At 41.9% G+C, this 13,787-nt stretch overlaps 1 protein-coding gene across 3 annotated transcripts in view; it reads left to right on the forward strand.

The window, feature by feature from the left end:
- LOC118396073 (FYVE, RhoGEF and PH domain-containing protein 6-like) overlaps positions 1–13,770 on the forward strand; it is a 58,822-nt gene extending 45,052 nt beyond the window's left edge. For 2 of the 3 annotated variants that reach the window (XM_052466518.1, XM_052466516.1), the window contains exons 14-20: positions 562–664; positions 863–1,009; positions 1,344–1,446; positions 1,954–2,048; positions 2,273–2,401; positions 3,367–3,524; positions 4,346–6,000. In XM_052466518.1, the coding sequence (XP_052322478.1) occupies positions 562–664; positions 863–1,009; positions 1,344–1,446; positions 1,954–2,048; positions 2,273–2,401; positions 3,367–3,524; positions 4,346–4,382 (772 nt within the window). In that variant the 3' untranslated portion in view covers positions 4,383–6,000. Of the gene's footprint in view, positions 1–561; positions 665–862; positions 1,010–1,343; positions 1,447–1,953; positions 2,049–2,272; positions 2,402–3,366; positions 3,525–4,345; positions 6,001–7,438 lie in introns of those variants that run through there. The other variant, XR_008066935.1, reaches the window with a different exon arrangement.
- The last annotated feature ends 17 nt before the right edge of the window (positions 13,771–13,787 follow it).

Consider the following 13,787-nt stretch of genomic DNA (forward strand, 5'->3'; position numbering starts at 1 on the left):
TCCTTTCTATTTTATTCAGCTTTATTCAGTTGTACTCTTCATACTATAAAATATTATAAATTATAAGCAAGTCTTGTCTGCTAAATTAACTAGTGTAGCCCACAGCCATTTGGCATAGCCACATCGGGACCTAACATTATAGGACAACCCAGAGTATGCTAATATTTTTTGCTGAAATAGACTACATTTTCTTCATATCATGCTTCTTTAGACTTGCCAAAAATAATGGATTTATTGTGAAGGTGTATGCTATATTACATGGATTTATTAGCCTATAATCCTTTTAAAAAAGTATATGTGGGGAAGCCAGGAGTTGCTAAATGTGTTTTATGTTAATTAAAGGTAAATTACCGTGACACCGAGAGTTATTTGCTTGACGAAATTTCGTGACCACCACAGCCCTAATTACAACAATTATTTTAAATAATTGTAACTTACATAATAATACATTAAACCCGCTGGCCGAGTAAAGTGTTACCCATCTATTTAACCTTGTATTAAACAATAATTTCATGTCGAGTTCAGCAGTAGTCTGACACTTCCTGTCTTCTTCTACTGTAGTTCTGCGGTTGAGAGAGATGATTGGCTGGAGGCCATCTCCACAGCGATCAATGACTACACCAGGAAGAAGATTTCCTTCATCTCCAGCAAGACTCTGGAGGAGGTAGTGATGACATAATTATAGCACATTATAAGGGGATCGTACATGGCAAGCGTTACGATGCATTATAACTTAATGCATATACCTGCAGGCTTTGAATAAGATATGACATAGGGTTGAGATGGGGAGAAGACAGAGTTCTATTTCTCACAAATTGGGCAATAGTCTATTCTGTTCTATGCTATTCTTTTCTATGTGCAGACTGGGTCTGAGGACAGTGGCAGTGGGGCCCCTTTGGGATCTAAGGCCCCTATCTGGATCCCAGACCCAAGGGCCACCATGTGTATGGTCTGTACCTGTGAGTTCACCCTCACCTGGAGACGACACCACTGCCGAGCCTGTGGAAAGGTGATGGGTACAATTCAATAGAGCATTAAGAACATTTGAATTAAAACGTTATTATACTGTATCGCTATGGATGAAGGGCATCTTCCACTGGGACCACAGAACGTACAGTATGCCTCAGTGGGTTTAAGAATTTCACACACAATCATTAAGAAAAGCTGTACTGTTTGGTTCATGTTTGAACCTTCCAACCTTTTGGTTTATGTTTCTGGGTATGCAGTAGATATAATGTCATTGCAAATATCGCACACTCTAGAATGCCCTTCAAGCCAATCAGAAACGAGTATTCAACAATCCCGTCATGGTATAGTAATTCATGTTTATATACCATCTATAGGTGGTGTGCCAGTCCTGCTCCTCCAACAAACACTGTCTGGAGTATCTGAAGAACCAGCTGGCCAGAGTGTGTGATCAGTGCTTTATTGTACTACAGCAGAGAAGTAAGATGTGTGTGTCTGTGTTAAATAACCAGCTGGCCAGAGTGTGTGATCAGTGCTTTATTGTACTACAGCAGAGAAGTAAGATGTGTGTGTGTGTGTGTGTGTGTGTGTGTGTGTGTGTGTGTGTGTGTGTAAATAACCAGCTGGTCAGAGTGTGTGATCAGTGCTTTATTGTACTACAGCAGAGCAGTAAGATGTGTGTGTGTGTGTGTGTGTGTGTGTGTGTGTTAAATAACCAGCTGGTCAGAGTGTGTGATCAGTGCTTTATTGTACTACAGCAGAGAAGTAAGATGTGTGTTTCAACAAGGCAATGATTTATGTCAAAGTAAATCATTAGATGGACATCAGTACAGATTAGAATAGATTAGAATAGATCTTGCTTCCAAACAGTGGTTGATTGATTGATTGGTTTACTTTATTAGATGAAATAAATCCATGCAGAAGAACACTATACATTTTGGGCTCGGTGATTATGGACACTTCTTTTATCCGTTCCCCTTTTTCCAGGTGAAAAGGACCTGTCTGCAACTCTCTCCCCTGGTGGAAAATCCTCCTTTGCTTTCGCCAGGAAAACGAAGAAGATCCCTGCTGCCCTCAAGGAGGTGACTCGTCTACCACTCTAAAGTTCAAAGTTCAATCAGAGGCGTTCGTTAGGGGCACAGTGACATCGTAGGAAAACATTTCATCATGGAAAATTAGCATTTCACGTTCAGATATCTCCCCGGTTCAGACTGCTTTCATTTAATTCGGTGCCCATTTGAACACGACCGATGTGTTACTGATGATTTAGTCAGTGATGTTATCCAATAATCTTTGCTGTTTTCAGGTGTCAGCGAACACAGACAACTCGTCTATGAGTGGATACCTGCAGAGGTCAAAGGGCATTAAGAAGCAGGGGAAGAGGCTTTGGTTCGTCATCAAGAACAAAGTCCTGTATACGTACGCTGCCAGCGAGGTAGGTGCTGCCGTAGAATGTATTGTAAATACATCTGATCAAGATGTTGTGACAAAGACTTTCTCCATGTTTTCTACACCTGTTACTCACATAACACTCATGCCTCTGCTATTCTATATTTTGAGACAGTATTTCAGTTCTGTTCTGCTATAGGATTTTTAAAAAATATGAAAAAGACAACTGTGTGAGTTTAATTCACCAAAATCCAACTTCCGTCTCTCTCTCCCTCTATCTCCTGTCTCTCTCTCTCTCTCCTGCCTCTCTCTCTCCTGTCTCTCTCTCTCCTGTCTCTCTCTCTCCTGTCTCTCTCTCTCTCTCCTGCCTCTCTCTCTCTCTCCTGTCTCTCTCTCTCTCTCCTGCCTCTCTCTCTCTCTCCTGCCTCTCTCTCTCTCTCCTGTCTCTCTCTCTCTCCTGCCTCTCTCTCTCCTGTCTCTCTCTCTCTCTCTCTCTCCTGCCTCTCTCTCTCCTGTCTCTCTCTCTCTCCTGTCTCTCTCTCTCTCTCCTGTCTCTCTCTCTCTCTCCTGTCTCTCTCTCTCTCTCCTGTCTCTCTCTCTCTCTCCTGTCTCTCTCTCTCTCTCTCTGTCTCTCTCTCTCTCTCTCCTGCCTCTCTCTCTCTCTCTCCTGCCTCTCTCTCTCTCCTGCCTCTCTCTCTCTCCTGTCTCTCTCTCTCTCCTGCCTCTCTCTCTCTCCTGTCTCTCTCTCTCTGCCTCTCTCTCTCTCTCTCTCTTCTGCTCTCTCTCTCTCCTGTCTCTCTCTCCTGTCTCTCTCTCCTGTCTCTCTCTCCTGTCTCTCTCTCTCTCTTGTCTCTCTCTCTCTCCTGTCTCTCTCTCTCTCCTGTCTCTCTCTCTCTCTTGTCTCTCTCTCTCTCCTGTCTCTCTCTCTCTCCTGTCTCTCTCTCTCTCCTGTCTCTCTCTCTCTCCTGTCTCTCTCTCTCTCTCTCTCTCTCTCTCTCCTGTCTGTCATAGGACGTGGCAGCGTTAGAGAGCCAGCCATTGCTGGGCTTCATGTTGAAAGAGGAGGAAGAAGGGGCAGGACCGCCAGTTCAGAAGCAACAGTTCAAGCTCTATCACAAAAACACGCTGCATTACATTTTCAAGGCAGACGACAGCCAAACTGCCCAAAGGTAGAGTACAGAAGGATTTGAACGCCAATCATATGACGATGATTCATTGAATATATTAGATCTTTTATTTTTTAATACATACATAAGGGCGCTCCAGCCGGTGAAGCCTCCAAATACAATTGAAGAAAATCATCAAGGAAAAACCTTATTTCCATTGTGGTCCTTTTGAAGGGGGAAGGGGGTGCAACAAGGTTATTGATTCCAGAGTTATGGATTTAAGGGCTGGGGAGATGAGCTATAAGCGGTAGTACTTCACTTTACCTCTAAGAGTTATTTATGTACCCCTTATTGTACCAGGGGAACAGCAACGACCTGGGGAATAGTTACCGGGGAGAGAGTTTACCTGAACCTAATATTGCAGCTTCTCTATAGGATACCTATTTGTTCCCACTTGAAGATATACGCATACTTCCCAGCCGAAACAGTCCGCTAGAGTTTGTGCATATATTATGATGACATTTTGTGACGTTTTTGGACTTCGGTGAGGTGTTTTTTTGGGGCTGTTCGGGCATTCTTCAATAATGTATTTGTCATTGAATAAGAGACGAGTCGTTTTCCTGCATATTTTTTAATTGAAAAATACTGCACCAAACATTTTAGTTAAATGTAAAATTGAGCAAAAATGTCAATTAATGACGACAGATTTATTGAGTTATTTTTGAGGAAGTGTAACTGGCTACGACATCTCAAAATAGACAAACAGTACTATTGCGCCCCCTTGTTTTTCAAGCGAAGGTCTTTTAAGAACTGAAGCGTGCTGATACCATACTGTGATACACGTACGTGATAGCCTACTAACTGTGTTATTTTGTCTTTGACAGGTGGATAGATGCGTTCGAGGAAGCTATGGTGCTCTAACCATCATTCTCTGTACCTGCAGTCGATGAACTGTACCTAAAGCAGTGACGTTACGAAGGTGTGGCCGTGTCACTGTATGATGATGTGAATTTTGTAATTGTATTGTAATACAATTAATTATGTCTCTACTGAAAAACCAATAAGAGCACAGTGGACGCATTAATTGCTGATGCAAGCATAATACCTATATCCCCAAATTAAGGATTTCTATGCAAAAATGAAATACTCATTTTTATTGTTGATATGAAGCAGATTTTTGGGTGGGATTATGGCTCATAGAACACAGGTGGGTCGTTCCATCAATTAGGTGCCTTTTTGAGCAGTCTGAAGTGGTGAAACAAAACGTTTGATTTCACCTCATTTTATCATGAAGAGCACATGTTCAACTTCATTTAAAAAATAAAAAAAACTTTTTCCATCTCGAGGTTGAATAAAAAATATACTATTAGTATAAGTGCAAAACAAAGTAACAGGGTTTGGCGATTTCATCTTTAAACAGTCATAAATCCCCCTGTGACAGGAGGAATGGAAGTTTCTTGTGTGCCACAGGGATGAGCAATTGAAAGTAAACTTCATATTTTTGTTTTATTTCATTGTTAAAACATTTCTAGCCTGTCCATCTATGTAACAGGGTTGACATGTTATGACCCACTCACTTTTCCACTTAAAATCCCCAGAAAATGGCCAAGATTAGTAGAACCATCTTACCTGCTTATACATATGCTTATGCTTATTTTTTAAAGCAATAGTTTCACCATAATAAAATGAGAGTTCAGCTCACATAACAGGGTTGACAAAATGAGGGACAGACGTAAATTAATCACTAATCACATTAAAATAAATATATTTTCAGAAATAAATACATTTTCAGAAATTACTTTGTCAAAGTAACAAAATAACTAGAGCTTGACAATGATGGTGAAATCTGGGATTAAAGTGTGTTTAAATCTTCATAGTTGGTCCACGGAGGGATGTCAAAATTCAGCATTTTTGCACTTTAGCAAGTCTTTTATTAAATAACCCATGTGCTATATATATATATAAAGGGCACTTCAATTTTTATTTTTATTTAACTAAGCAAGGCACTTAAGAACAAATTCTTATTTACAATGACGGCCTACCCCGGCCAAACCCTAGCCGGGACAATGCTGGGCCAATTGTGTGCCGCCCTATGGGACTCCAAATCACTTCTGGTTGTGCTACAGCTTGGAATCGAACCAGGGTCTGTCGGTGACGCCTCTGAGCACTGAGATGCAGTGCCTTAGACCGCTGCGCCACTCGGGAGGCCGAATTAATATAACAGCCTGTTAAAATGCAATATTTGGCCGCAATTTCTACTTAAAATGTCAGAGATGCAAAAGGCACTTATTTCATGGAACAACCCAGGTGCTAAAGTCATTATACATGGTTGAAGACCACATTTGGCCGTATTTTACCAATTCAAATGCCGTCAGCCCTGGAGGCTTGCACATAAGAGCTGTAGAGTTTTGTTACCGACGTGTCATTGTCTCATTACTGGTGACATCTACATTTTTAGTATTTACCATTAAGGTTGATTTGAATATCTTATTTTAATGCGTTATATGCAGAACAGTCAAATAAATGTGTGGTTTTATCACAGGACTTGTTCTATGGAATGTTGTTGAGTCATAAGACCTCTTTTCATCACGCCATTGCAGTTATGTCATCAAGGGGACACACACACACACACACAACGTGAGCATAATTCACACCATTTACAGCTTTATCTCAGACACTGCATTGTCTGTTTGTTTACTGCACCTGAAAAACATTCATTCATTTGTGGGGGGTTCACTCATGAACACATGGGCCTATGCACTTGTTCTGTGGGAATGAATAAATCAAATCCCAACAGTTTACCTCTCAATATTCCTTGTATTAGGCACTAGAGCACTCAATCCTAGTTATTAAACTCTAAAATTTTGCTATCATGGATACTGATTTTAAATAGAATATTAAATAAATCAGGTTTAGATGTATTTTATATTTACTGGTCTGATTACCCTTTTCTGCACTATGTGCCTATTTTAATAAACACTTGTCGTATTTCGCTGTCTCATCTCTTATGCCATCCACAGTAGGCTAACGGGACGGAATTCCTGTCTTGTTTTTTCTGACGGTGCAAACTAGGCTAATGGTTTAAAGAAAATCTCAGAGATCTCAAATTGTGGGAAGGATACTGTAGTTTGGTGGCCTAAGTGATTAGTATCAAGTTCTGAATAATCTCTCTGATTACCCGTTACTTTGAACAGTTCTCGTCCTCTCACCTTTTTCCTTCGCTTGTGTACTTCAGTGCACAACACAACAGCTGTCTGTGACCAGGCGAAAAAAACTTCTCCAAGCTAAAACTTCATACCATAACTGCTAACCGCTACACACAGGCTACATCGTTGTCACCATAATTAGCTAGCGTCATTGTCAACATAGCTACTAAAAATGAATGCGTTAGTAAACCCGCTACAATCATGCAGTGTACAGCAAGCAGTTTGGCACTTACACCGGAGGGCCCCGGTGGCAATAAATTAATACAACTAAAAGCTTACCTTGACTTGGAAGAGTTCCTGTGTTGGATAGCCTTAGCCAGCTAGCTATCATATAATCCCTCTCTGTTTGAGTAGGCTAAACTAGCTAGCTGCATTCACTAGCTTAGTAAGTGAAAAATACAACAAAATATAGCTAGCTAGCTCTCTCACTCTCGCTTTCGTCTCCTTTATTTTTGAAGAAATTAATTTGAGTCAACTACTCACTACATTTTATGCACTGCGGTGCTAGCTAGCTGTAGCTTATACTTTCAGTACTAGATTGATTCTCTGATCCTGTGATTGGGTGAACAACATGTCAGTTCATACTGCAAGAGTTCTGATAGGTTGGAGGACGTCCTTTGGAAGTCATCATAATTACTGTGTAAGTCTGTTGAAGGGGGTGAGAAGAAGAACTATAGGTCTTTACCACATTTTGGACCCGTTCCTAAATGGACCTGGGGCTTTCCCAACTGGACCCTTCGTGGATATATACTTTTTTTTTTTTTTTTTTAGAGACCCCTTCTAAATGGACCCGAGGACAACTAGATCCCTTCTGAACGGACACGAGGACAACTAGATCCCTTCTGAACGGACACGAGGACAACTAGATCCCTTCTGAACGGACACGAGGACAACTAGATCCCTTCTGAACGGACCCGAGGACAACTAGATCCCTTCTGAACGGACCCGAGGACAACTAGATCCCTTCTGAACGGACCCGAGGACAGCTAGATCCCTTCTGAACGGACCCGAGGACAACTAGATCCCTTCTGAACGGACCCGAGGACAACTTGATCCCTTCTGAACGGACCCGAGGACAACTAGATCCCTTCTGAACGGACCCGAGGACAACTAGATCCCTTCTGAACGGACCCGAGGACAACTAGATCCCTTCTGAATGGACCCGAGGACAACTAGATCCCTTCTGAATGGACCCGAGGACAACTAGATCCCTTCTGAACGGACACGAGGACAACTAGATCCCTTCTGAACGGACCCGAGGACAACTAGATCCCTTCTGAACGGACCCGAGGACAACTAGATCCCTTCTGAACGGACCCGAGGACAACTAGATCCCTTCTGAACGGACACGAGGACAACTAGATCCCTTCTGAACGGACCCGAGGACAGCTAGATCCCTTCTGAACGGACCCGAGGACAGCTAGACCCATTCCGTATAGATCTGGTCAGATCCAGACCCGATCAGAGTGAGGGAAGCAGCAGAAAATTGTAATTAATTTTTTAAAAGCTACTTTATTAACTGGAGCTGATAAAACGCGAGGAGAGAGGGGCCGTACTGTGAGCGAGTAACACAGGGAGGGGGGAGGGAGAGACAGCAACCGACAAAAAGCCGACTCGTGCTATAGTAGACTAATAACTGCCGTAGCTAAGTTATTTTATTCATCATCAAATATGATTGGACTGCATCAAGCCGGGAGAAGCTAGTTAAGCTAGCTAATGCTAGCTAGTTAGGCTAACTGAGGCTGCAATGCATGTGCCTTGTCATACTACAGTTACAAATAACAACTCCATTCAGAATATTGAGTAGCAGCCTGCCTACCTGTTGGCTCTTGGTCGTTGTAGCCTATCCTTCTCCAACTTTTAATTAAGTCCATTTAATTCCATCTTCCATCGATTAGATATCCTAACTTTTGACACACAGAGGCTCTATGACTGCAACCTAATACCGCTTTGATGACTTATGATTGGCCAACGACAAGCTATTGGCCAACCACAAGCTATTGGCCAACAACAAGCTATTGGCCAACCACAAGCTATTGGCCAACCACAAGCTATTGGCCAACAACAAGCTATTGGCCAACAACAAGCTATTGGCCAACAAAAAGCTATTGGCCAACAAAAAGCTATTGGCCAACAACTTGCTGGATCCACGGGCTTCACGCTTGTGAAAAGCAGCAGCATAAATGATCAAACGTCTCTCTCTACTTCAGCAGTTGCATTCTGGTCTGTACGGGCCAGTTAAATGTTCACATACCCAAGACAATTCTATCAGATCCGACCAAGACCTGTGACACTCATTTAGATTTCTGGATCTGGACTCGCTCGGGTCCCGGATCGGGTCTCGGGTTTTCGGGTACAGGTGGATCCATGAACACCTCCTTCTAGCCCAATGATTCGTGGTAGTGTAACAGCTGTCCAGCGAAGACAATAAGACTGGTCTCAGCACCAGTGTAACATCTGTGATCTTACTTCGTAAATCTCTTGCCTTTTGTTTTTAAAGAAAGGACTGTCCAGCCAGCGAGGCCAGTTGATTGGTGTTTATTCTGACGATAGACACAAGGAAGCACATTACATTTACAGGACAACAGTATAACGATGGCTGTAGATTTGTGATTCGTCACTTTCTTTATTTGCATCTTTCCGTTAGGGATGCCCCACTCTGAAGTACGTGTGCAAAAGGTCAAGTTTACAAAACGCAGTCTCACTCCAGTGACATCAGGGATTGCTGACGTTGAGACTGGTGTTTTGCGGGTACTATTTAATGAAGCTGCCAGTTGAGGACTTGTGAGGCGTCTGTTTCTCAAACTAGACACTGTAATGTACTTGTTCTCTTGCTCAGTTGTGCACCGAGGCCTCTTTCTATTCTGGTTAGAGCTAGTTGGTGCTTTTATGTGACTGGAGTAGTACACAGCATTGTATGGGATCATCAGTTCCTTGGCAATTTCTTGCATGGAATAGCCTTCGTTTCTCAGAACACGAATGGACTGACGAGTTTCAGAAGAAAGGTCTTTGCTTCTGGTCGTTTTGAGCCTGTAATTGAACCCACAAATGCTGATGCTCCAGATACTCAACTAGTTTAAAGAAGGCCAGTTTTAATTGCTTTTTTTAATCAGAACAACAGTTTTCAGCTGTGCTAACAATTGCAAAAGGGTTTTCTAGCTAACACAACATGCCAATGGAACACAAGAGTGATGGTTGCTGATAATGGGCCTCTGTACACCTATGTATATATTCCATAAAAAAATCTGCCGTTTCCAACTACAATAGTCATTTACAACATTAACAATGTCTACACTGTTTCTGATCAATTTTATGCTATTCTAATGGACAAATGTGCTTTTAAATTATTTTTAAAAAAAGAAGACATTTCTAAGTGACCTCACTTTTGAACGGCAGTGTATATGTAAAGTACCAGTCAAATTTGGACACACCTACACATTCAAGGGTTTCTTTATATTTATTATTTTCGACATTGTAGAATAATAGTGAAGACGTCAAAACAAACTATGAAATTACACATGGAATCATGTAGTAACCAAAAAAAGTGTTAAAGAAATCAAAATATATTTTTGATTTTTCAAAGTAGATGCTCTTTGCCTTGAAGACAGCTATGCACACTCTTCACATTCTCTCAACCAGCTTCATAAAGAATGCTTTTCCAATAGTCTTGAAGAAGTTCCCACGTATGCTGAGCACTTGTTGGCTGCTTTTCCTTCACTCTGCAGTCCAACTCATCCCAAACCCTTTCAATTGTGTGATTGTGGAGGCCAGGTCATCTGATACAGCACTCCATCACTCTCCTTGGTCAAATCGCACTTACAAAGCCTGGAAGTGTGTTGGGTCATTGTCCTGTTGAAAAACAAATAATAGTCGTACTAAGTGCACACCAGATGGGAAGGTGTATCGCTGCAGAATGCTGTGGTAGCCATGCTGGTTAAGTCCGCCTTAAATTCTAAATAAATGTCACCATCACACCTCCTCCATGCTTCACGGTGGGAACGACAGAGATCATCCGTTCATCTACTCTGTGTCTCACAAAGACACGGCGGTTGGAACCAAAAATCTCAAATTTGGACTCCACCGGTCTAATGTCCATTGCTTGTCTTTCTTGGCCCAAGCAAGTCTCTTCTTATTGGTGTCCTTTAGTCGTGGTTTCTTTGCAGCAAATCGACCATGAAGGCCTGATTCACGCAAGTCTCCCCTGAACAGTTGATGTTGATGTGTCTGTTACTTGAACTCTGAAGCATTTATTTGGGCTGCAATTTCTGAGGCTGGTACCTCTAATTGGATAAGTTCCCAATGCAGCAGAGGTAACTCTGGGTCTTCCTTTCCTGTGGTATTCCTCATGAGAGACAGTTTCATCATCGCGCTTGATGGTTTTTGCGACTGAAGATATTGAAGAAAAGTTATTTAAATGTTCTGTATTCACTGACCTTCATGTCTTAAGGTAATGACGGACTGTTGTTTCTCTTTGCTTATTTGAGCTGTTCTTGCCATAATATGGACTTATTTTACCAAATAGGGCTGTCTTCTGTATACCACCCCTAACTTTTACAACACAACTGATTGGCTCAAAAGCATTAATAAGGAAAGAAATTCCACAAATGAACTTTTAATAAAAGGAACACCTGTTAATTGAAATGCATTCCAGGTGACTACCTCATGAAACTGGTTGAGAAGAATGCCAAGCGTGTGCAAAGCTATCATCAAGGCAAAGGGTGGCTACTTTGCAGAATCTAAAATATATTTTGATTTGTTAAGCACTTTTTTGGTTACTACATGATTCCATGTGTTATTTGATAGTTTTGATGTCTTCACAATTATTCTACAATGTAGAAAATAGTAAAAAAATAAAACCTGGAATGAGTAGGTGTCCAAACTTTTGACTGGTACTGTATATACAGTGCATTCGGAAAGTATTCAGACCCCTTCCCTTTTGTCACATTTTAGAATAAGGCTGTAATGTATTACATTTTAAAAGGTCATCAATCTACACACATTACCCCATAATGCCGTGATTGGGAGTCCCATAGGGCGGCGCACAATTGGCCCAGCGTCATCCGGGTTAGATCGTCATTGTATATTAGAATTTGTTCTTAACTGTTTTGCCTAGTCAATTAAAGTTTAATAAATAAAGCGAAAAATATGTTTTTAGAAATGTTTGCAAATTTATTTAAAAAAATAAACAAACTCAGCAAAAAAATAAACATCCCTTTTTCAGGACCCTGTCTTTCAAAGATAATTCGTAAAAATCCAAATAACTTCACAGATCTTCGTTGTAAAGGGTTTAAACACTTTTTCCCCATGCTTGTTCAATGAACCATAAACAATTAATGAACATGCACCTGGGCAGGTACAGTCACACTTATGAAAACTTAGGACACTAAAGAGGCCTTTCTACTGACTCTGAAAAACACCAAAAGAAAGATGCCCAGGGTGCCTGCTCATCTGCGTGAACGTGCCTTATGCATGCTGCAAGGAGGCATGAGGACTGCAGATGTGGCCAGGGCAATAAATTGCAATGTCCATACTGTGAGACGCCTAAGACAACGCTACAGGGAGACGGGGCGGACAGCTGATCATTTTCGCAGTGGCAGACCACATGTAACACCTGCACAGGATCGGTACATCTGAACATCACACCTGAGGGACAGGTACAGGATGGCAACAACAACTGCCCGAGTTACACCAGGAACGCACAATCCCTCCATCAGTGCTCAGACTGTCCACAATAGGCTGAGAGAGGCTGGACTGTGGGCTTGTAGGCATGTTGTAAGGCAGGTCCTCACCAGACATCACCGGCAACAACGTTGCCTATAGGCACAAACCCACTGTTGCTGGACCAGACAGGACTGGCAAAAAGTGCTCTTCAAGGACAAGTCGCAGTTTTGTCTCGCAAGGGGTGATGGTCAGATTTGCGTTCATCATCGAAGGAATGATCGAAGGAATGAGCGTTACACCGAGGCCTGTACTCTGGAGCGGGATTGAGGTGGAGGGTCCGTAATGGTCTGGGGTGGTGTGTCACAGCATCATAGGACTGAGCTTGTTGTCATTACAAGCAATCTCAACACTGTGCGTTACAGGGAAGACATCTTCCTCCCTCATGTGTTACCCTCCCTGCAGGCTCATCCTGACATGACCCTCCAGCATGACAATGCCACCAGCCATACTGCTCGTTCTGTGCGTGATTTCCTGCAAGACAGGAATGTCAGTGTTCTGCCATGGCCAGCGAAGAGCCCGTATCTCAATCCCATAGAGCATGTCTGGGACCTGTTGGATCGGAGGGCTAGGGCCATTCCCCCCAGAAATGTCTGGGAACTTGCAGGTGCCTTTGTGGAAGAATGGGGTAACATCTCACAGCAAGAACTGGCATATCTGGTGCAGTCCATGAGGAGGAGATGCACTGCAGTACTTAATGCTGCTGGTGGCCACACCAGATACTGGATGTTACTTTTGATTCTGACCCCACCCTTTGTTCAGGGACACATTATTCAATTTCTGTTAGTCACATGTCTGTGTGACTTATTCAGTTTATATCTTATTTACACATGTTAAGTTTGCTGAAAATAAATGCAGTTGACAGTGAGAGGACGTTTATTTTTTGGCTGAGTTTATTATTACAATCCCATAACCAGACTAGAGTTGTGTTTCCTTACTTGCCTCTGAGAACTTTGTAATTTTTTAAATAGCCATGCAGTAGTCTGTCTCTGAACAACTGTTTTTCCATCCATTTTCCTTCAATTGGATACAGAACCTCACGCCGTTCTGCAATTTCCTCCTGGAACTGGTTATTCATGCCAATGTTCCCTTTTACACAGGCTTTTAACCATTATTTTATATTTAAAGAAAATAAATTTGATAACGATTTGGCGTTCATACCTTAGTTGTAGTGGGGAAAGTAACATCAGTTCTAAAAAAATATATATTTAGGGAAAATGTTACTTGCTAATGTTTGCTTAGCTTACATAACACAATTTAGAACTATGCATTAAGGGAAATGGAAAGGGGGATACCTAGTCAGTTGTACAACTGAATGCATTCAACTGAAATGTGTCTTCCGCATTTAACCCAACCCCTCTGAATCAGAGATAGAAGGATAGAAAGGATAGAGGAAGGATAG

Source organism: Oncorhynchus keta, chromosome 17, assembly GCF_023373465.1.
Source record: "Oncorhynchus keta strain PuntledgeMale-10-30-2019 chromosome 17, Oket_V2, whole genome shotgun sequence".
Lineage (NCBI taxonomy): Eukaryota > Metazoa > Chordata > Actinopteri > Salmoniformes > Salmonidae > Oncorhynchus > Oncorhynchus keta.